Source organism: Phasianus colchicus, chromosome 19 (assembly GCF_987193195.1).
Source record: "Phasianus colchicus chromosome 19, bPhaCol1.hap1.1, whole genome shotgun sequence".
Taxonomy (NCBI): domain Eukaryota; kingdom Metazoa; phylum Chordata; class Aves; order Galliformes; family Phasianidae; genus Phasianus; species Phasianus colchicus.
Window position 1 is genome coordinate 3,886,206 of NC_143454.1, and position 20,880 is coordinate 3,907,085.

Consider the following 20,880-nt stretch of genomic DNA (forward strand, 5'->3'; position numbering starts at 1 on the left):
TTTCTTTGTTTAAATACATCCTCACATTGAATCTTTACCAGGGAACCAACAAATAAATTGCATTTCTCCATCCCTTTCTCCAGGATCCTTCCTTGCTGAATGACAGAGTGACACTGCATCAGGTTACTGCTGGGACTGTGCTGTCAAGGCAGGGAGATCAGGTGGGTGAGCACCCTCTGGCAGTGGGGGGGAGAGAGAACACAAGGGTCTGGTTTGATCTTTTGTTCCCACCATAGGAGAGGAAAAGACAAAGACTCTGAACAAAAATGCTCCCTCACCTTGGCCTATCCCAAGCCTTCTTATTACCAAGCAATCCCAGCTCTCAGCTTCTCCTCATATGCAGAGTAACAGTGTGGCCAGAGCTTCAGTGAAAATCTTGTACTCCTCTTTTTACCTTTTTCTGCCCCTTCATGAACAGGTATGCTGGCCAAACAGCTTTTTATTCTTTTTTTTTTTTTTTTTTTTCCCCTCATATTTTTTTTACAGGCTTTGTGCTGCAGGCCTTGGTGTTATTACTCCATGTTATTTGTTTTTAGCAAAGTATGTTCAGGATATAATGTGTTTATAATAACACAATGGAAATAGACAAGCTTATGCAAAGCAAATGAGGGGCAGGCACAACTAGAATGCTGCTATATTCTGTTTTGCTGAACTGCAGTATCTCTCACTGTGCTGCAGTGATTACCCCACTATTTCCATTCCCAATCCTGTTTTTATTTCTTGAGCTCTTCCAGATGAAGATTCAATTTTTCATAACCGTGCAAAGAGAAACACATTTTTCAATATTGTGGCCATTTAGTTTTAAATATTCATAACCTTTTAATAATTCACTGTCGTATTTTACTTTCTCACCTAACGGTTTAAAAGCTGCAGAGGGCCTTCTGGAAAACAGATTGGCCATGATAGTACTTTCATTGTGATAATTGCTTTTGAAATCTTTGGGGACTTCATTGAGCTTTGTCTCCATTTTCTCCAGGATGTTAATGTTTGCTTTGTGGTCTCGGGGATGCTTCACGTGTACCAACAGAAGATCGACTCTGAGGAGGACACCTGCCTGTTCATTACTCACCCAGGAGAACTCGTGGGCCAGCTTGCTGTTCTCACTGGGGAACCACTGATTTTCAGCATCAAGGCCAATCGAGACTGCATCTTCCTGTCTATTTCCAAGTCCCACTTCTATGAGTAAGTTCTGCCATGGAAACTAGTATTTAATTTTTTGAAATGTATTTTATGACTCTTTTGAACCAACAGTGAGTGATTAATGTATGTACAGTGCAATTCTACAACAGTACAACTTGTAGTGACTCAAGAAAACTTATGTGAGCTTTTAAATGCTCAGATGAGCTCTGACCCATCTATCAGTAGGTTTTTTATCTTCAGCAAGAGGTAATGCAAGGAACGTGGCACTATTAAATGGTGATTATCTCCTTCATTCTAGGTTTACAGAGCATTTTGCCCTGTGGGCTGTGATTTATGGCCTGAGATTCACAGGCTTAATAATCCAAATAAGTGAATCCGGCCAGAGACTGTTCTTTGCTGGCTTAAGCACTTTTTTGTCAGGCCATTTTCCTGAGCACGTGATTCCTTTTTTGCTGGAGAACCATATCAGTTCTCTTTCTTTCTCAACTCTTTCTGACTCCATCAGAGTTGATTGGCCCAGGTAGGTGTTGTGAGTGACTGGTCTTGGTGTAACTATAGGTGACAGTGCTCACCAACAGCACAGGTCAAAGAATAATGCTCCTGTGCAAAATGGATTCCTTTCTGGAAATAATACTTGACTTTTGACTTAAAGTGAGTGATGATATTTAGTAGTTAAAACCCTCACCCAGACACACCCACCACTGGTAAATGTCTGTGGCTAGTCTCAGTGTCTTGTATCAGTGATGAGTGTTCTTGATTCTACAATGTATCTATGAAGCTATTGTTAAGACAATAGTTCACAAACATGATTTTAATCAAATACCTCAATTTCTAAACTACTTCTTCAGCTACTTCTTGGGTGTGCTATCAGTTTGGAGTCGGGCTTCTTCAAGTTGTCTTTTCTAGGCTGCTACTATGTTATGTAGTTCTGTGTACTTTTTACTTTCTAAGTAATTTTAATTGTGTGTTTGTGTTCCTAATAATTTCTACCGGAGTCTTATTCTGTAGCCTTGTCTTTCTACCTCAGGCAAAAGATTGTATTCTGCAAAACTGAATACACTGCTCTTGGTTGATCAGCTCTATATTTGCAAGCCTGTGTGTTGGATATCAAATATTTGGTTTAATTTCTGATAGGTACTCCCCTGTTGTCCCATCCCATGAAGTATTAGATACGTTTCCACTGAACTTTTAGTTCTTTATTGTTTTCCTACTTGTTCTTAACTGGAAATTACATTTTGTATTCTCAGCCAACCATCAAATTTCTTCCTTTTTCCTCTCTTCTGCAGTTCTGATATCTGATAGAGTCCTGGGCAGACTCTCTTATTTGCTTGAGAGCATTTTTGTGATGTTTCCCTTCTTATCTACTAAGAACTGAGTTGTCTTTTGTTTATGTCAGCTTCCATTTTTGCTTCCATGAATCTGTCAGTGATCTCTAACACAACAGAGTACCACCTTGTCATCATTTTGTGGACCTTTCCATATCTTTCTTTTTCTCTTTAAAATGTTGTTGCCCATTCACTGTATTTTACTGTCTCTATGAATCTTTCAGCATTCAATCATCACGGTTTTTCATGAAGTCATTTCTAACTCTTGTTCCCATATTTAAAAATGTCATTGCAGAGAGTCTTTCACAAGCATCTGCCTTCATCATCTGTTTTATTTTTGCTTCAAATTCTCTGAGAAAAGAGACTTGTTGCTAAAGCTTTATTTCTCACTTTTTATGCAAACGTTTTGTGTGTAGTCCTGCAATCATAGGCTTTCTCTCAGAATCTTGCAGGTTTGAGTTATATGTTTTTGTGATCTGATCTTACTGACCAGAAGTAATTTGACCAGAACCTTCATTATTCCCATTGTTCTCCAACAACTCTTTCTTCCTTTCTTGTCACATACATTACTCTTTCTCTGAGCTGTCCCAGAACACTGGCTGTTTTTTCTCAGTGGTTAATGAGAAGGTGAAGCAGAAAGAACATGGTCAATAGAGGCTGTCAGGCAAACAGCACAGAAATGGAAGTAGCTCAGGGTGCAGAATTGCAGGTTGGATGTTGCACAAGAGATGAAGTCCTTTTCACTGAAACCTTGCAGCAGGAGACTTTCATGTGATGCTAATGTGCCTAAATAAGTACAGGGGTGACACAAGCTAATTATACAGTTTATACCTTAAATGTTTTGCTCTTTTGCTAAAAGTACAGTGCCTGCACTGCAACTGCTGGTGTCTTCTGGTGAATAATGTAACCGAGGCTCTCTTGAGGAATATGCTCAGATTCCTCAGTACTGGGAGTAGGACTCTGTCACACTTTTCCTTCAGTGGATTTCACAGTTTGGAGTCTAATCACGTATGTTTGCCAGAGAAGTTGAAGTGCTTCGATTTTTATTTTGTATTGCTAGCCAAGCTGAGCATCAAATCGCATCCACAGCCACAAGAATATCTGCATGATATATCCCAGGCTGTCACAGGCACCAGAGTAGCCCTTTCATTTTGGTAGTTGGTTAGCTTGCTAACAAATAATTGTCAGAGGAATCCTTCAGCAACAGACTTTTGTAATAGAGAGCTTTGGCTTTTCATTTTCCCCATGCCAGGCATGTGCCAAGCAGAAGAGAAAGATGAAAATGCCCCCTAAAAGGAAGTAAACTAAGCTGATAATGTAGAGAAAAATCCACTTGTCTTGTGCATGAGGGTGGACTGTTACCTTCCATGCTGATATACTCTTGAAGCTGTATAGCACTCGGTGAAATAATAAACAGCTCAGGTCTGGAATAAAAGCAGCCTCTCTCCAGTTTACATTTAGAGTGCATTAAGTATTAAGATACATATCTTGAGGGAGGGAAAGGTATAAATGGCTTTTATTGATCACAGCAGTCAGCCTGTGTGGGAGGAGACTTTGAGAGTGGAATAAGCTAGTAAAGTAAACATAATGAGCTAAAGCATTCAGGAGATTTCAGGGAGTTTATTTAACCTTTAGAGCAGCTGAGAAGGCGTTGTTGTAGACTGGGATTTTTGTGTGCATTAAGGGATTAGGGCTTTTTGCATTCTGGTGTTTATTCTGGGATGCCTTTTCCAGTTTCTTTGTCCTTTCCCCCAAGTCACTGTTAGTGTGGTAAAGCTTCTGTAAGGTAACGCATTGCTTGCGAGTGCAATAGTAGCTTACCAAAACCTGGGTTGTCTTGTAGGCATCTTGGGTAGGGGACAGTGAGGGCATGAAACCTCAGGGCAAGATGGAAGGGACAGGAGAGGAAAGCTGCCTCACAGTTCTGTAATCCTGTTTTGATGGCTGAACTTTAAATAGTTGTTTAGCTCACCTTGCAGCATGTGTGAGTGCACAGACATGAGCATAGTGAGTTCAAGACAGAGTAGGGATATAATTCTGTGAATCTTTTCTGTTTCAAATTCAGAGGTTTTAGTTGAAGAAATTCTAAACTTTATTATTGTAAAAAGAGGACCTTGAGGAACTGGATAAGTAGAGTGGTCGTGTGATAAACATGAAAGCTCCCTATGGTACCCATGCATGCTGCACTTGATGCACAGTGGTGGCCAGCTCTGGATCTCTTGCTGCAGCTGTTGGACTAATCAATGGTAGAACTGACATGTTCAAAACACTATGGGGCAGTTTCTGTGCTTCATCCAGGCAGGGAAGAGCTCTCGGTGAGTCTGCTTTTGATACCACATTCAGGGATGACGTGTCAGCATTCAGACTTTCTCTAAATTCTCCTAGGTTACAACGAGCTGTATTTCAGCTGAGGAACAAAGGCTGCCTGTGCTACTTCCATGCCATTCTCCCTGCCTTTCTGTTTTATAGGGTAAGAAGGTTAACTGTGGCACTCAAAACATTTGTGCTTAGTGAGAATTCCCACGTGCAGGGTCTCCTAGGCAGAATGTCTGGAACACTGATGCAGGAAAAAAATACTGTGTATTTCAGACTTTCTTTTTTCTCCCTATGCGTGGCTTTAACATGACTGTCATCTTCCTGTGTTTGTCCTTTGTGTACTGGCTCTGCATATGTTTACCCACTTGTTTCTTACTGAATTGTGCTGCTTCTTTGTGAGATGCCCATTTTTATGGTACGTGCCACGATCCTCCAAGAGCTCAATTGCTCTCGATGCTGCAGAGGAACAGAAAAGATGTCCTAATGGGTGTGCATCTAGAGAAACGTGCAATCAGCTCACTGCTGTGGAGTGGTTCTTCAGTAAGAACTGGAGTGCTTACTCAGAAGGTGCCAGGTCACAGTGATCCTCATTCGAAAAGGAAAGAAAGAAAAACATTTGCTGGTGTCTGTGAGAGCTGTTTACCTCAAGCCTAGCAGTCTGTAGAATTCGCATTTATCACTAACAGAACATTCCCAATGTTTTTCAGCTAAGGGAAGTGCTTGATTATCTGGTTTATGTAATGCTAGGGGCCTTTCAGCGTCACTCAGAAGATTCAGTATGAAGATCAGAAGCTTTGTTAGTTGTGGTCTTTGCAAAGGGAAAAGGGAACTTTTGAAATAACATGTGGGGGAAAACTGAGAGCACATTTGAGAGATGTAGAGGTGCAGAATGGCAGAGAGAAACAATCTTCAGGACAACATGAATGTTAACCTGAGTCAGGTCTGTTGTTTATGGACCAGTCTTCGAAATTCCTACTCAGAAACAAGAGCTAGCTCTCACCCACCTCTGCCTGGATTGTTGTGTGTGTACCTATTTCTTCCTTTGGGAAGTATTTAAATAATGCTTCTCATCTTCTAGGATAATGCGAGAGCAGCCAAGTGTTGTGCTCGGCGTGGCCCACACTGTTGTAAAGAGAATGTCCTCCTTTGTGAGGCAAATTGACTTTGCCCTGGATTGGATGGAAGTTGAGGCTGGACGAGCTGTATACAGGTAAGACGCGGACAAAATTGGATGCTCTTTGTTTAATCCAACCTTAATGATTCTGTGATTATCTAACATTCAGGTTTTCAGAGTTAAGGAGCTACGCTTCCTTGGCAATATATGGAATAAAAACTCTTGGATTCAATTTATCAGCTATTTCATCAGGTTTTATCTGTTTTTGTATGCTGAGATTTTTCTTTTTCTGCATTGCACTTCAACACTGCTTTTGTCGCTCGTCTCCAGGAGTTGTTAAAGTTCTTCTCTTCCTCATCCTTCGTGTCATCTTGACACGCTTTTAAAGTGGCATAAGAGATTAAGACACAGCCAGCTGTGTGTTCTGGTATAATTTCTGCATTTCCAAGGGCATGAATATCATCCACAGAGTTTTTTGGTCTTTCCAAAATAAACAACAGAACTGAAATAGAATTTGTTTAGAAATATTTAATAGTAAACTGAAAACAGGAATTGCATTTTAAGTTTCAGGGTAGAAGTTTTCCTTGGAAAAGCTTGTTTTTATGAATTTTGTACTAGGATGCAATTAAGTCATTGTATGATTGCAGTGGTGCAAAGGTCAAATTTAGTATGTGTACCATATAACTGTAATTTTAATGTGTATTACAATTCCTGCAGCACTGATGCTAGTGGAAGTTTGTCATTACTTTCTGTGTCAGAACAGATGTGGTAGTTAAGATCTTGTTAAAAGCTTTTGGAATTCCGTGCATTAATTTTAATTCTACTACAGAAGCATTGCATGTGGTCCATGTGCTGTGTTATGCTGGAAATCTGAATGCCAGATAGCATTCTCAGTCCTGCAGACTTGATGTTTCAAAACCTTACTGATCAACAGCACTGAGCTGAATCTAAATTCAGCTGAGCCACTCAAGTTTTTTTTTTCTTTTGGACCTGCAGACTTTCTTTGTGCATCCATATCAATTTTGCAGTGGCAGCAAGCACCTGCTGTACTCAGCAGTGAGCCTCTTCTCTCCTCCAGAGAGCACTTGCATTTTGGCTATCTATATCTGGATCATCCAGCTCAAACCCAGCATCATCCAGTTGTTCAAAGCCTGTTCATTTCAACCTACGTCCAAGTCACTTTTTAACGGATGTTTTTCACTTTCCTGTTTCCTTGTTCTGTTTAAATGTTGATTAAACTTTTTTTCTCGTGGTCTCTAAGCTTATTAAGAAGAGATGAAGACTTGGGATGCATTTGCTGAGCAGTGATAGTTCACTTGATTGTTCTTTCTCTAGGCAGGGTGACAAGTCAGACTGCACATACATCGTCTTGAACGGACGACTGCGCTCCGTCATACGGATGGATGATGGAAAGAAACACCTGACTGGTGAATATGGCCGAGGAGACTTAATTGGAGTGGTAAGAGTCAGGTTTGGAGAACGAATGGTTCAGCTGAGAAAGTGGTATTGCCCCACACAAAACACTCATACTCTCATCAGGTGGTAGACTTTTCACAAGTTGAGAAGATGAAGTTGCTTCTATCTGGAAATTCGTATGATGAAACGTGGTTTAAAGAGGGAAAAAAATAAAACCTTCTCCTCACAGATGAACAAAAATCCCCAGGCAACACTTGTTTTGTTTTTCTAGTGTGGGTTACATTTGTTTCCACAGTGCGAGGAATGCAGCTGTTAAAATAATTCAGAAAGAACTGTAGGAATGTGCACTAAATACTGATTGAATAAATTTAGTATCATAGAAAGATTGAGTTGGCTTGGGCCACTGGATTCATCTAGACTAACGTCCTTTGAGTTAGCAGAGCTAATTTCAGGGCTTCATCAGACTGGTAAGAAACTGTACAGTACTGAAACAAATTTTGATTTCGAAACTGTAGTATTTATCCATGTTTAATTTATTTCCTCTGTTTGTGTTTTAGTTTCTCAGGTTTAGTGAAACGATTGAAATGGGAATCCCCCATCATAAGTAGTCACAATTTGCTTGATTTTATATTTAAAACTAGAAGGCATCCAAAATGCTGAGGCTGTTTTTCCATCCTTCTACTTTCTGAGTTGAAAACAAAATGTTTTAATAGTATTTATAGCCAGAATTGGTTTATCTGAATACAGAAAGCGTGAGTTGGTATTAGTAGTACAGGAGGAAAGTCTTTACAGAGGTGAAGAGGGAGAGGAAGAACTCCTCCTCTGTTTTCCTTTAGAGAGCTGATTCAAGATCGTACTGATTGCAAAAGGTGGTGATTTTGGTAGAGGTAAGACCCAGAAGTTGTGTTCCCAGCATAGAAGAGGTCACTGCCAGCTTACCAATCAGTATGTGAGAATTGGTTGTTCCTGAATGCAGGTGGGTTGCAGAACTGGCCTGTGTCTGTGTTGTAAGACGAGGTCAGCTCCCAGCACCAGAGACCTGTGCTGCAAATACATCTCAGCTGTTTTGTTTGAGAGAAGTAAAAAGATTTCAAATAACAAGGGCAAAGTTTTGGGGCCTTTTTAATGTGTGCCCAACTCACTTTGATTTGCCTGGTAACTTACAACTAAGTTGTATATTGTTCTGAAGTGAACGTGATAACAATTCTGGTGGTATTCCCTGGAGAATTTGATGTGTTCTGGACTCGTGACTGCAGCATGTCTGTTTTAGTTACACGTGAGCAATAGTTCAGGTTATCTCTACAGGATCAGTGCTTGGAGAAGCAGGTCTATTTCTGCAGCCAGACAAGCTCACAAGTTTTCTTTGTTTTTTTGGGACTGTTTCTTTGGGATACCTCATTAAGAGTAAAATGGTGTGGTTTGGCAGGAACAAAAGCTGAGATCTTTTGTGGCTAATTGTGCTGGTGTGAGGTATTGTAGTGTGTGAATAAGGCTTTGACAGTTTTGAGGTGTCAGGCATTTCCTTGCTGTTAATTCCTAGCTCTTGTGTACTGGTTATAGTCACCAGCCACTGCCAGGCTTCTGGAGCTACCAGGTTAAAACAGCTGAGAGAAGTTTTGGATGATGATGATGGAGCATGTGGTCTAATCTCTCTCTCCCTGTGCAAGCAGGGGTGCCATCTTCAGCACAAGGTTTCATAGTGGCTCAGCTATCTGCTGAGGGAAGAGAGGTTGGTTCCATCTATGTCTGCCCTAGCAGTGCTGTGTTTGTGGGTCCCTTCCCAGGTATGGGTGCAGAAATACCGTACGACTTACGTCTGAACTACTCTGGATCTAAGTGATTACTTGAGTCATTTGAAGACTTCTGTGACTCCATGGACGTCACCTACTCCTTCCTACCCATGGTTCCCAGGCCCACTGACTCATGCTGCCATTTGTTGAATGCATCTCAATGCTCTGCCTGTTTTTTGAAAACACGGGGGAGGATTTATAAAGATTGCCAAGATTAATGGAGTCGTTCTTTGCAGAGGGCATTAGTAAAATGACATTTTTCCTTTTAAAGAGATTTGTTTATCCCATTCTGCAAGATCTAGTATAAGCCTTTAAAAACGTGCTGAAGGTTTTTTTGTTGTTGTCTTTTCTTTGTTTTCCAGAAAATGAAGTCACTAGAAGTGCCTAGGTGCTTCCAGGAATCAAATTAGTACTTAGTATTGGTAGTTTGGTCAACCTGTGATGTGTACATCTCCAAAACTTCTCCAAGACCACCGTGTCACTCTGAGCTGTGTGCACGAACTACAGATACAAGTCTTGTAATTGATGTATTTTTATTTACCTTTATCTCATATGTTTTAAGTTCTGTGTCATACGCATAGGAAATGAGTATCTGTCTTTTCTGCTTTCAGAAGTGAAGTCCTGAAACATGAAGGGCTTCAGATAAGATGTAAATTTTCAAGCATGTGTGTGCACTCCCAAGGATTAACTTGTGGCTCAAACTGTTTTGTTCTTTGCACTGACTCAATGGCATCTGTTCCTGAGGTCTGTCAGTTTGAGGAGAGAGGAACGGATTAGAAACTGAAATTTGCTTTCCTCCTGTTGTTACTTGGAGTTTCCTTGAGTAGTTGTGTGTGGGGAAGATGGGAGCCCTCCTAGAGGGACTCTGCCAGCTGCTTTCTGCTGCTCATCCCACTGATGGGCACTTCTGGCTGCTGTATCAGGTAATATCAGAACTTGTTTGAAAGCCTTCTGTCTGGTTTCCAGTGGGCAATGATGAATCTACTCAGTAATCCCCTCATGTTTAAATACAGTTTGTGACAGTGCTGTTGTGTCGAGGCTCTGGTTTGACCCTTCTGGGGGAGACTCTTTTAACTTGCTGGTGCTAATTCCTACAGATGAGCTTGTGAAAAACCTTGGGTTGTTAACAGTTAATGAAGCTATAAAGAAGTTATTTGAGCTAAAGGGTACCTCTGCTGGCATTGGCTCACCTATGCCCAGCTGTCCTCCAGAGGAAATTAAACTCTAATTCTGCTGTGTTTGGTGCTAGGGATTCTCCTCACTAGTTGTTTAAAATGCCGTATTGGGTCTTTTTAGTTCTGATCTTGGTCAACTGCTGCATATCGAAGTTTTTACTCTTGATTTTGATCTCATTCATGGATTTTTTTTGAGAAGGAGGATTCCTTGTCATTTGCATGTTCATTATGCCTGGTGGTATCAGGCAAACTGGCTCATTGGTTGACATGTAGCATTGGCTCCAGCACAGCTCATGAGACTGAGAGGAGCTCAGAAGAGTTCTTCTGTGCTTTTTGTTGTTTCTTTATTTGTGTGTGGGTTCATATTGATTTTTTTTGTTTGTTTTTTGTTGTTTTTTTTTTACAGTCCCAGGTAGGCTGTGGGATTACAACCCCAAGCATGGGTTGAGGTGGGTGTTTCTTGCTTCTTGTGTTGTTGGACTGGCATTGCTAGATGAGGAGGAGGAGGAGGGAAAACAAAACAAACTAACGCTATCCTGCAGAATAATCTGCCAAAGAAAAGCTATTTGTATTCTGCCTGCTCCCTTCAAATATCTGGATGAGGATGGAACCTTCAATGTAATTAGCTTTTTATGAAAGTTAACATTTTGTTTTAAGTGAGTTCCTGAAGAAAAACCACAGTGTTTCTAAGATGACTGAATAGCAGGCAGCTCGCAGGGGAGTCGGTGGCAGCTGTTGAGCTTTTAGTATGTTTAAAAGTGGGGCTGTTGCATGCCTTGTAGCTAGACTTATCTGTAGCCACCTGCTCCAGGAAACTGCTGCATCTTACCAGGAGACCAGCTGGCTGTCAGAAATGCCCTGCTGGGGAATTTGCTGCAGCGTTTTGGTTACTTCAAGATCCTTCCTGCCCTTCTCTAAGACTCAGAACATCCCTTCTTACTTGGAGGATTTCATTCAGTTGTGGGTAGCAAAACAAGTGCAGAAAGGCATTTGTGCACTGCTGTTCTCCCTGCAGGGCAGCACAAGGAGATGCACTGCCAGTGCTGCAGCGTACCGCACCAGTTGTGCTGTGCAGGAAATCGTGCTCTACACTCCAGAAATAATGGCTGTTGCAAGTGTTTTTAGGTGCTGAGCTGTTCATCTCGTTAATGTTAACATAGCTCAGCGTGCATGGCTTTTTTTTCTCTCTAAAAAGTTAAAACCCAAGATAATCTGTAAATGGCTTCTGATTTCCTCAGGGGTTTGGAGCGCTGTCCTTTTTGAAATGTACCACTGTTAGAAATGTTTAATTGCTGAGTAATCCTCAAAGGGAACACCGGTATCAGGATTACACTTGTCAGGCTTTTATTCCTTATCAGTATTAATGCTGCCATACACTGCCTGCTCTCAGCAGCACCGAGCTCACTGAATAGCATTTTACCCTCAACAACAGCACTAAAACCAGGCAAGTTTCAGTCTGTCAGTGCTGGTTCCATTGCTAATTTGCAAGTGGAAGATTTTTTTCCCTTATTACTTGCATGTGATTATATTCAAACCATGAATTCTTTAGTTCCTAAGCTTTAAGGCACTGAAAAATGAGAGGTTAATTCAGGATTAATGGCACCTCAGGCGCTCTGTGCACAGCCTGTATCTGTGGAAACTGGAGGTGGATGAGGTCCAGGAGTCGCTTGGTATTGAGCTGGAACACGTGGGTCTGGAGGGAGGTGTTCTCTTGCCATCTCTTGCACCGCCTGTCTTGGTAATATGTTACTAAAATTATTTTTTGCCTAGTATCTTAGGTGTGAAGTTGTAAAGAAAAACAAAGATAGCAGCATTTACCGGTGGAGAAATGAGACATGGGAAGCTCTGAGAAATGAGCTCACACTTGCACAGCTGAATTTGTGTCAGACTGAAATTAGAAGCTCAGTGTCCTGATTTCCAGACCTACCTTAGAGATGTTCTTGGCTGAAGGGAAGTCATTGCTCTGAGCCTGCTGGACCTCACCTTCCCAGATATTTCCCAGGGCTTCTTCATGGTGGGAGCTGTTGAATAGTGTATATTTTTCAGGTTCTCATGCCTGCCACAATTTATTCTTTTATCTTCCGCAACTCGTATTTTATCTTGATTTGACTCAAGTTCTTTACTATGGGAGTGGTGAGGTGCTGGAACAGCTGCCCAGAGAGGCTGTGGATGCCCCGTCCATCCCTGGAGGTGTTCAAGGCCAGGTTGGATGGGGCCCTGGGCAGCCTGGGCTGCTATGAAATGTGGAGGTTGGTGGCCCTGCATGTGGCAGGGGGTTGGAGCTTCATAATCCTTGGGGTCCCTTTCAACCCGGGCCATTCTGTGTTTCTGTGATTCTATGAAGTTCTGACAGCTGATGTAAGCAGGAGACCATAGCTGAAGGTGGTTGTGGTGCAGTTTAGACGCCTTATTAACAGTAATAAGTAATAATGCAAAGAACACAGGGTCTGATGTTAATTTTTCTGGTGTTGATACTTTGAGAGGAAGTCATTTGGTTTTGGAGGTGCCTCCAATAAAGCTCCTTAGCCAAGTGCTCTTGAGAGAAATTAGGTCTGTGATGGCAGGTAGCAATGGGGTGGTGACCTGCTGAGTTTCAGAGAGGGGACTTCTTTCATCAAACCACCATTCTTTCATGTCTCCCTTCTTCCAGACAGACTTCCTTTTCATTATGTCATGGCTATTGTCCATCTATCAACTAACTCCAGTACAACTTCTGGACACCTCTTCAGGACTATATCACATTTCCCGTGTTCTGCTCCTTTCTCCTTTCCATTCTGAGGAACACTGCATCTCAAACTAAGCTGGTTTGCGAGTGGTGTGAGTAGTTGATACCACGTCTCCTTCAACCTTTGCAAAATACATGCAGAAGTTGTTAGCAAAAATTTTTTTTTTTCTTTTCTTACAACTTGTCATTTTGGCAAGTGACATTAAGCAAGGGAGAGAAATAGGATCCCTTCCATCATGGCAGTACTTGGAGGCTCACAAACAGCAGGAAGCGGAGGTAAGAAACAGTATTTGTGGAGAAAGAGTCAGCAGTGAAGGATGGGGAAGGATGTTGCTGAAGTTGCAGTTAGGTTTGCTGTTCTTGTGATGTGCAGCTGAGTCGAAGGCAATCAGACCTTACCCTTGTTAGAAGGTATTTGAGCAGGTCACTGTGCTCTGTTCTCTCCTTCTATTGCTGATGTTCGAGCACCATTCAGTTGTAACAGGAATGTGCTGAGTGCCTTTCAGTGGCACTATGCTTGCAGATGCTTTTCAGACAACCTGCATACATTTAATGGCTGCTGCTGGGGGGAGGATGGATGGGGAGAGAAGTGCTCCAGGTAGCACTTTTGTAGGTAGGCTTTCTGTTAGTTTAGGGGAGTGAAATGTGTGCGACTTCGCATCTTTTCTGCAGTCAGATGTAGATAGAAGTGAAGCTGAAATACACCTGGAGATCTGCTACCAGTTCCCTTCCCCAGCTATACCCCTTCTTTTTCTGTCCCTTAATTACTTTCAGCGATGTAACAGAGCTGTCACTGCACTGCTTCTACATGCAGGCTCAGTTCTCTCTGGAGAAGCAGTAACCTGACTTCCACTGCCTTAATTACAAAAGGTAGAAAGCTCAGTCTTTGTTTTTACATACATAGACACCTTCACATATGTGTACCTATGCCTGTGTGTGTATAAGTCCTACACACAATCATACATATAAATAGAAGAGAGGTTTGGATTCCTCTTTCTGCGTAGTATGAGTGCTGGGTGTCCTCAGTCTCAGGGTTAATTTGGCACACAAAGGATTGCAGAAAGTGGTTGTTAGAACAACTTTCGAGAGTACATGGTGTACTGCATTCATCCTCTGGCACTGCTCCCACAAATAGCATCGATTTGCAGCTCGTCTGGTTGCACTTCCCACTCATTCATTGCTTCCAGCAGTGTCTCCTCTGTCCTTTTCTGATACAAGCAAGTTAATGTTTCGGATCCGTCCAAACTGGCTGGAAGAAACATATTTGAGATAAGTCACGTATTTGCTTCAGGTGCAGACGAGCTGAGGAAAGGCCTGAGAGCAGCTTGTTTAAACCAGAAGAGAAATGTTCCATGTAGTGTTTGGTTGCCCTTCATGTAACATTCATTAGATTACATGGCCGTGTTCAGTTGCAGCAGCCTCATCTCCTGTCCTAGCCTGGCAAAAGCACTGCTGTGACAATCATGTATGCATGGCTTTTGTCTGCCTGCACGGCTGTGCTGGCTGCTGGGATGTGTGTGCTGCCCATTCCTGTGTGGCTGCCTTGTTTTTCCTTTTGCCACGAGCCTCCTAAACTATCAGCAGATGTCAGTGTTGACATTTTATCTCATGCCTCCGCTGGTGTATTTACACTTCCTTGGGTGCTGTATTTCATCCCTGTTTCTCCTGCTGTCCTGTGGCCTCCCCTGTTCCTTTAGGTGCTTGTTTCTGGGCTGCTAATTCTTGCCAAAGTGTCTTGAGTGAGCATTAAAGCATACAAACACCAGGCTAACGGCACACAGCAATTGGAGCTGTCATGAAGATAGATTTGGAAGATGAAGATTTCAACCTGAATCCTGGGGTTCAGACCTTCTTAGGGTCCTGTGACACCCCAACCTCATGCTCCTGTGCTGCTGTGCTGGAGGATGGTGGTGCACGGCTGGGCTTTGTGCTGTGCAAAGATGACTGCTTTTTGTGAGCTCACAGCAAGGAAAAGATGAATATGAGAAAAGAAATATGATATATAGGAGAATAAAAGATTATTGGGGTGAAATAACAGCTATAAAGGAAGAGAAGCTGAACATAGTGTGTTAAACATGTGGCTAGGAAGGGAACGCGTGGAACAACTAAAAGAGCTTATGAATCTAGTGCAGGTTGAAGACAGGCTAACCTGAAGGAGCCTTCATTATGGTCAAATCCTCCTCAATGTGTGTGAGGTGCCTGCAGCTCAGCATGGGGATAGCTGTACATCCTTCCCTGGGGATATTCACCCAGAATCACAAAATCATAGGGGTTGGAAGGGACCTTTGGAGATCACGGAGTCCAACCCCCTGCTGAAGCAGGTTCCTTGCAGTAATAGGCTGCGTATGCTGAAGTTTAGCAGACATTGAAAGTGTTTTGTTGGATGTGGCTCAAAAAGGAATTTGGAGTAATTAGACCAGCTTACAGCAGACAGGGTACTTGCTGGATGTTACTTTCCAACTGTGTAATTTGGAGAGAGCTGGAGGAACTGTCAGGGATGACTGTTGAAAGTGGAGTCAGAAGAGGTCGTGAGAATATAAATTGCTTTCTTCCCTTGTTTTAAAGGATTTATAGCACTTTTTCTTTGTAAAAGAAAGCACTTTTCCTTGTAAGCCAAGGTTGTGAATCATTGGCATCGTACGTGATGCGTCATATGTGTTTTTATCACTATTTAATGCTGAATTAGGAGCAGATGAAAAAAAGCCTGTCAGAATTAACTGGAAGAAACAGTAAAAAGAGCATAGGTCTGTCTGTGGGTTTTTTCTTTTGTTAGCAGTAGCACCAACAGAACTGCAGTGAAGGAGGGACCACCTTCTGCATGAAGTGTGCCATCAGTTACAAGGACCACGGAGTAACACTTGCAATTTCCACGTGGTCCTCAATGCAAATTATTAACAGCACTCAAAGCATTGCTTCGTGCATCTCTTAGAGGAGGTGGACTTCTGAGGACGTGATGGGGGTAGAAGAGAGGAAACATTGGTATTTACTGTACATGAGGAGCCACAGGGCAGATGTGGGAGAAATGGGCATGGGACATTTGGTGCTGCAGTGTGGCTGCTGAAACAAGGCAGCCAGTAGAGCCAGAGCAGGGAGGTGGTGGCTGCAGCCTTCAGGGAGCTCCATGAGCACTGGAGGATCATTTGAAGGAGAGCAGGGTGAATAAAAAATGGCAATGGGGAATAAAAACACAACACCAGAGCTTGCTGATGGAGGCTTGTCACTGGGGAGGAAGAGGGATGGAAACTGTGGGAGAAGAATCAGAGGACCAAAAGAAGTATTCTTTGCTTCCAGCAAAATATATTGTGATCGGTCGAATTTGAAAAGAAATGGGAAAGAGGGCACAGGTACTTCCTTATATTGGGACAAATATTGTAGCTGTGTTGTGTGCTGGAAGGGATAAATGGTTACAGCAGTCTTGGAAGAGGTTCTTGGTGAACCAGGGTGATAGATGTATCTACTTATGTGTCTAAAAACTATGCTGTTTCCTCCCTCTCTTTGTGTAACTAAGAATTAATCTTAGGGGCTGATCTGCTGATTGCAGGTGGATTTTGTGCATATTCAAGTGCAAGCTGGATTGCCAAGTCTTATACGATTTACAAACCTGAAACACAAGGAAGGTTGCTTAAACCTCTGTTCAATCTGAATGTGGCTTGAAGTTTTCAACTCAAGATTTTAATTTTTTATTGTCTGAAGCTTGTTTTTTTACAGCAATAGTAGCAAAACAGAACAAAAACAACAACAAAACCAACCCAACAAATCCCACACCTCTGAATAAGCAGCATCTCAAACAGTTTATTAAGAAGGATAAATACAGAGAAGAAAAGCTTAGTTGTCAGGGTAGAACTATGACTCAGTGGTTAGAAGGCCTTTCTGTCCCCAAAAAGGGTGAGAAAAGCCAATGCCTGTTTGATTTGGCAGTGTCCTGTGTACAAAAACTACAGAACTGGTGCAAGATGGGCGTTGTAAGTGCAGGGTGCAGAGAGGGAAGCAAGAACATAGCAAGGGTGGAGAACAGTCCTGCAGGTGGTCTGGGCATTGAATGGGAACTTTCCATCTTCCAGAGAAGAGGAAGCATTATATGAATCATTTGGGAAAACTAATGGGAGCAGAGGCTGGGGCAAAACTTGAATTTCTTGGTGTGCAGTGCCTGAGACCTGGGGTAGTTTCTAAGCTATGATAGTGGAGTGTATTTGCATGAGAACAGTCAAGCTGCTGGCTAGATTTGTATAATACATTTATGCAAGAGTAGCACAAGATCTGTTCTCTGTAATCAGCTGGGAATTGCTTTCAACAAATTTGCTGCAGCTGCAGGAGTGCATAACGCAGTGGTGCTGCGAATGCCTCTTGCTCTGCAGACCTGAGCAGCTCCCAGTAGAGGAGGTTGGAAGAAGACCTCCATCTCCTTTTTGTTCTCCCCACGGACAAACAGCATTCAATTGAAACAGAAAAAGTCACAATTTGGAGGAAAAAAAAAAAATTCCATGAGGCTTTGTTTTGAAATGTAATTCTCTTCACAAGTCTCATCTCCTCTGAAAGTCTTGTGAGCTGCTGGGAGCACAGCTAATTTCATGCACTCTCATATAATGGAAAGAGTGGAAAAGGGTGTTATGCACTGGCAGTGTTTGTCTTTAAACAAATTGGACTCAGTTGGTTGATGACTGGTTGAGAAGAAAGGGTTTTATTTTAGTGATTGAAATCCTTAATCTGCTTTCAGAACGAGGAAGCTTAATGGCAGATCTGAAAACCTGAGGTCAAAAGCTAGTAATAGGGATCAGAGATGAACAGAAGATATTACACAACCACTGGGGTAACCCTAAAGGGGGCTTGTGAATGGACAGGGATGGCATGGCCTCACCTCATGGCCTGTGGTCTGTGTAATTGCTTCCAAACATCATTACATAACAAAACACCCCAGCACTGAACAAAAACCAAAGGCCAGGTCTTGCAAAATGGAGTTAATTCACATTTACTTGTGAGGTTGTTCACACACAGCACAATTGTGGTTGAATTAAGCTCCTCTGACCCAGCTATTTTAAAGAATTAATGATACCAGCAGGCTAATCTCAGCCTTCTGGACTAATTGCAAGTGCTGTGGCTGTCTGCATTGCCCATTTTGTGCACGTGCAGCCTTCCAAGAATGCACTCTTGTTGTAAGTGGGGTCATGGAGCTACGTGTTTTAAATTAATCTGCTTGTACTGTGGGTAGAAGTGCATATCTGCACAGCTCAGCCAGCACACCGTGTGTAATCCCCCACATTAACTCTGTCTGAGCACTACTTCTGTAGGGGAAGCATTACGTCCATTGGAATTTGCTGCAAACAGAAGCTATGCAACAAAATCTGTAAGAAGCAATTATAAGCTGATATGTTATTTTCTTCTATTTCTGCTGGGCGACTTACAGTGGGGGGTGGTGCTGTTTTTCTTCAGACTGCCCACGAATTGCAGCCAGGGTGGGGATTTTGTTTTTGTGTTAATCTCAGTGATTACAGCTGGTGCAGCAGCCACTATTTTTTTTTTTTTTTTTTTCCTGAATGCATGATGTATGGATTTTAAACCCAGTAAACATTGCCTAGTGCTAGAACTTGCAAAAGTGCACTGGGCTGTTACTAAGCAATTAAGTGCTGCAGCTCCGCCTGAGCTCCGAGTGACGCCATCCCGCCTAGCGGGCGATCTCATTAAGAGTGTGAAAATATTGCACCAGGGGATTTGATTTCTGCATCTCAGAGCACCACGGGAGCTGGTGCTGGGCTCTGGGCTCTGCAGATGGTACAGGAGGGGATTGGGTTGCACAGCTGCACTTTGCAGAGCGGGGCTTCGCAACCTGTTCCTCATTTATATTGTGGCAGTTCTTCCCTGCAAAGGAGAACATCTCAATATTAATTTTTGTAGCACCGTCGTTTTCTTCAGACTTCTGTTCTCCATAAATTGTTTCTAAATTAAGGAATTGGACGTTATATTCAGGTTGCTGCATCCTGTAATGTGCTTTTGTGTTTACATAGCACAGATCCACACGCGTGTACCTGGGGAAGAGCAAAGCTCTCTTCTGCCAAAATATGTGGGTTTGTTCCTCTTATCTCTTTCAGGAACTCTTGCTTGTTTTAAGGTTGCTGCTATTCAGCTTCTGAGACTGAAACTTCAGGGTGATGGTTGGTGAGGGGAAGGTGAACAAAGAAAGAAAAAGCAGTAAGAAACTGGATTTTCCTTTCTCTCAGATGGCATTCTTGCAATTAAAAACAAAGGATAAAAAGATACAGCAAAAAGATACAGTTTCTGTTGCTATGAGATTGCAGGACAGCAGAACATCTGTGAGATTTGGATTGCATCGATATTGCTAAGTGCTGCAGATGGATGTGTCTTTAGGAAGCTCCCTCTGTAAGGGCTCCTAGGGGGGTGGGAGGGAAAGTAATATTCTGTTTGCAGTGTAGGTGACCAGGAAGTATGATAGCCCTATTTTTGGGAATTGTTTGGTTTCTCTACCCTGACATACTGTTTTTACAACACATTATACATTATCTTTAATGTTCTGGCTCTGTTTTGTTTCAGGTAGAGGCACTAACCCATCAGCCTAGAGCCACAACAGTTCATGCCGTCAGAGATTCAGAACTTGCCAAACTCCCAGAGGGAGCCCTGACATCTATCAAACGCAGATTCCCCCAGGTAGGAAAATTACAACTATTTTCTGTCTGCATCAAATGATATCTTGGGAGCTAAAACTCTCCATTAGCACAGAGCTCTCTGGATTTTTTTGCATGATTTATGCGTTCTCAGAAAACATTTTGTTCTGTCTTGATCTGATCTATTCCAGACTTTCACCAGTTTTTCTCTCTTTATCCTCTCTATAGCTGGAAAAAGTTCACACTACTACGTATGCATGTCCTGCATTTAAAGTGGAAATCACTTAGTGGTATTAACAATAAATGACTGTTTGATCTTTAAAATCACTTTGAAATGTTATTATTCATATGTCCTACTCACTAGGACTCAAAGTCAAGCCCTGATTATACATACTTTTATTTCCAGAGCATTGATACCTGCGAGCTGGTTTTCTTTTTCCTCCCTTTCTGTGCCATCCATCCTCATTCTGCAACTGCCGCCACTTTATGTCCTGAAGACTGTGATTGCTCCCTTGAATCCATCAAGTCATTCATCTTCTTTAATTCACCTGACATTATACCTCTCTCCTGCAAATCTCTGAGTGACTGACTTAAAATTTAATTGTTTTTGTCCCTAAGTGCATCATAGACGTTAAGCTCTAAGTCATTTAACTAACCTTAAAGACAATTCTTTAATGTTGTTACTTCAAATTATTTCTTTTCCTCTCTTTAAGACACATAGTTATTTTACCAGATTTCTTAAAAAGCTGCCGAAGTGACAAGACTGATTAAAATACTCATGTTATTTTGTCTTTCTAAGAGCATAATACCATTTGGGAGATAGTTTATTGTTTTTTGTAGTTGTGAATTAGCCTGTATTCATGCACTCACATTACAAAAGCTTAGAGGTTTTTGTCTGTGTTAATTCAGGAGTTTCATCACTGTGGTAAGTGTTCAGGATCTTCCTGATTTCCATCTAAGCATAATTTTTGCTGCAACTTTTTGGACTTCTCTCGTTAGTTAATAAGTCACTCCTGGATCCCGGAATCTTTCCTGAATAGTTTACTGATTCTATTCTTGTCTGTGCAGCTTAACAGATTTGTTATCCACATTTATGAACTGGTAGCAATGGACGACTTCTTGTACATAATTAGCTACAAACTGGGCCAAGATAGCATGGATGCTGCTTGAGTTGCCCTTTCAATATTGCTCTCCTTGCTTACTGAACAGGAGATGAGGAAATGAGCCAGTTGGAGTTTCAAACCACCTTTCTCCTTACTCATCCT

The 20,880-nt window shown here is 42.0% G+C and overlaps 1 protein-coding gene across 4 annotated transcripts in view; it reads left to right on the forward strand.

Moving 5' to 3' along the window:
- Positions 1 to 20,880, forward strand: part of PNPLA7 (patatin like domain 7, lysophospholipase) — a 116,685-nt gene that overhangs the window by 28,804 nt on the left and 67,001 nt on the right. For all 4 annotated transcript variants that reach the window (XM_031601535.2, XM_031601531.2, XM_031601532.2 and 1 more), the window contains 5 exons: positions 84 to 161; positions 977 to 1,182; positions 5,860 to 5,991; positions 7,231 to 7,354; positions 19,545 to 19,658. In XM_031601535.2, the coding sequence (XP_031457395.2) occupies positions 84 to 161; positions 977 to 1,182; positions 5,860 to 5,991; positions 7,231 to 7,354; positions 19,545 to 19,658 (654 nt within the window). The remainder of the gene's footprint in view (positions 1 to 83; positions 162 to 976; positions 1,183 to 5,859; positions 5,992 to 7,230; positions 7,355 to 19,544; positions 19,659 to 20,880) is intronic.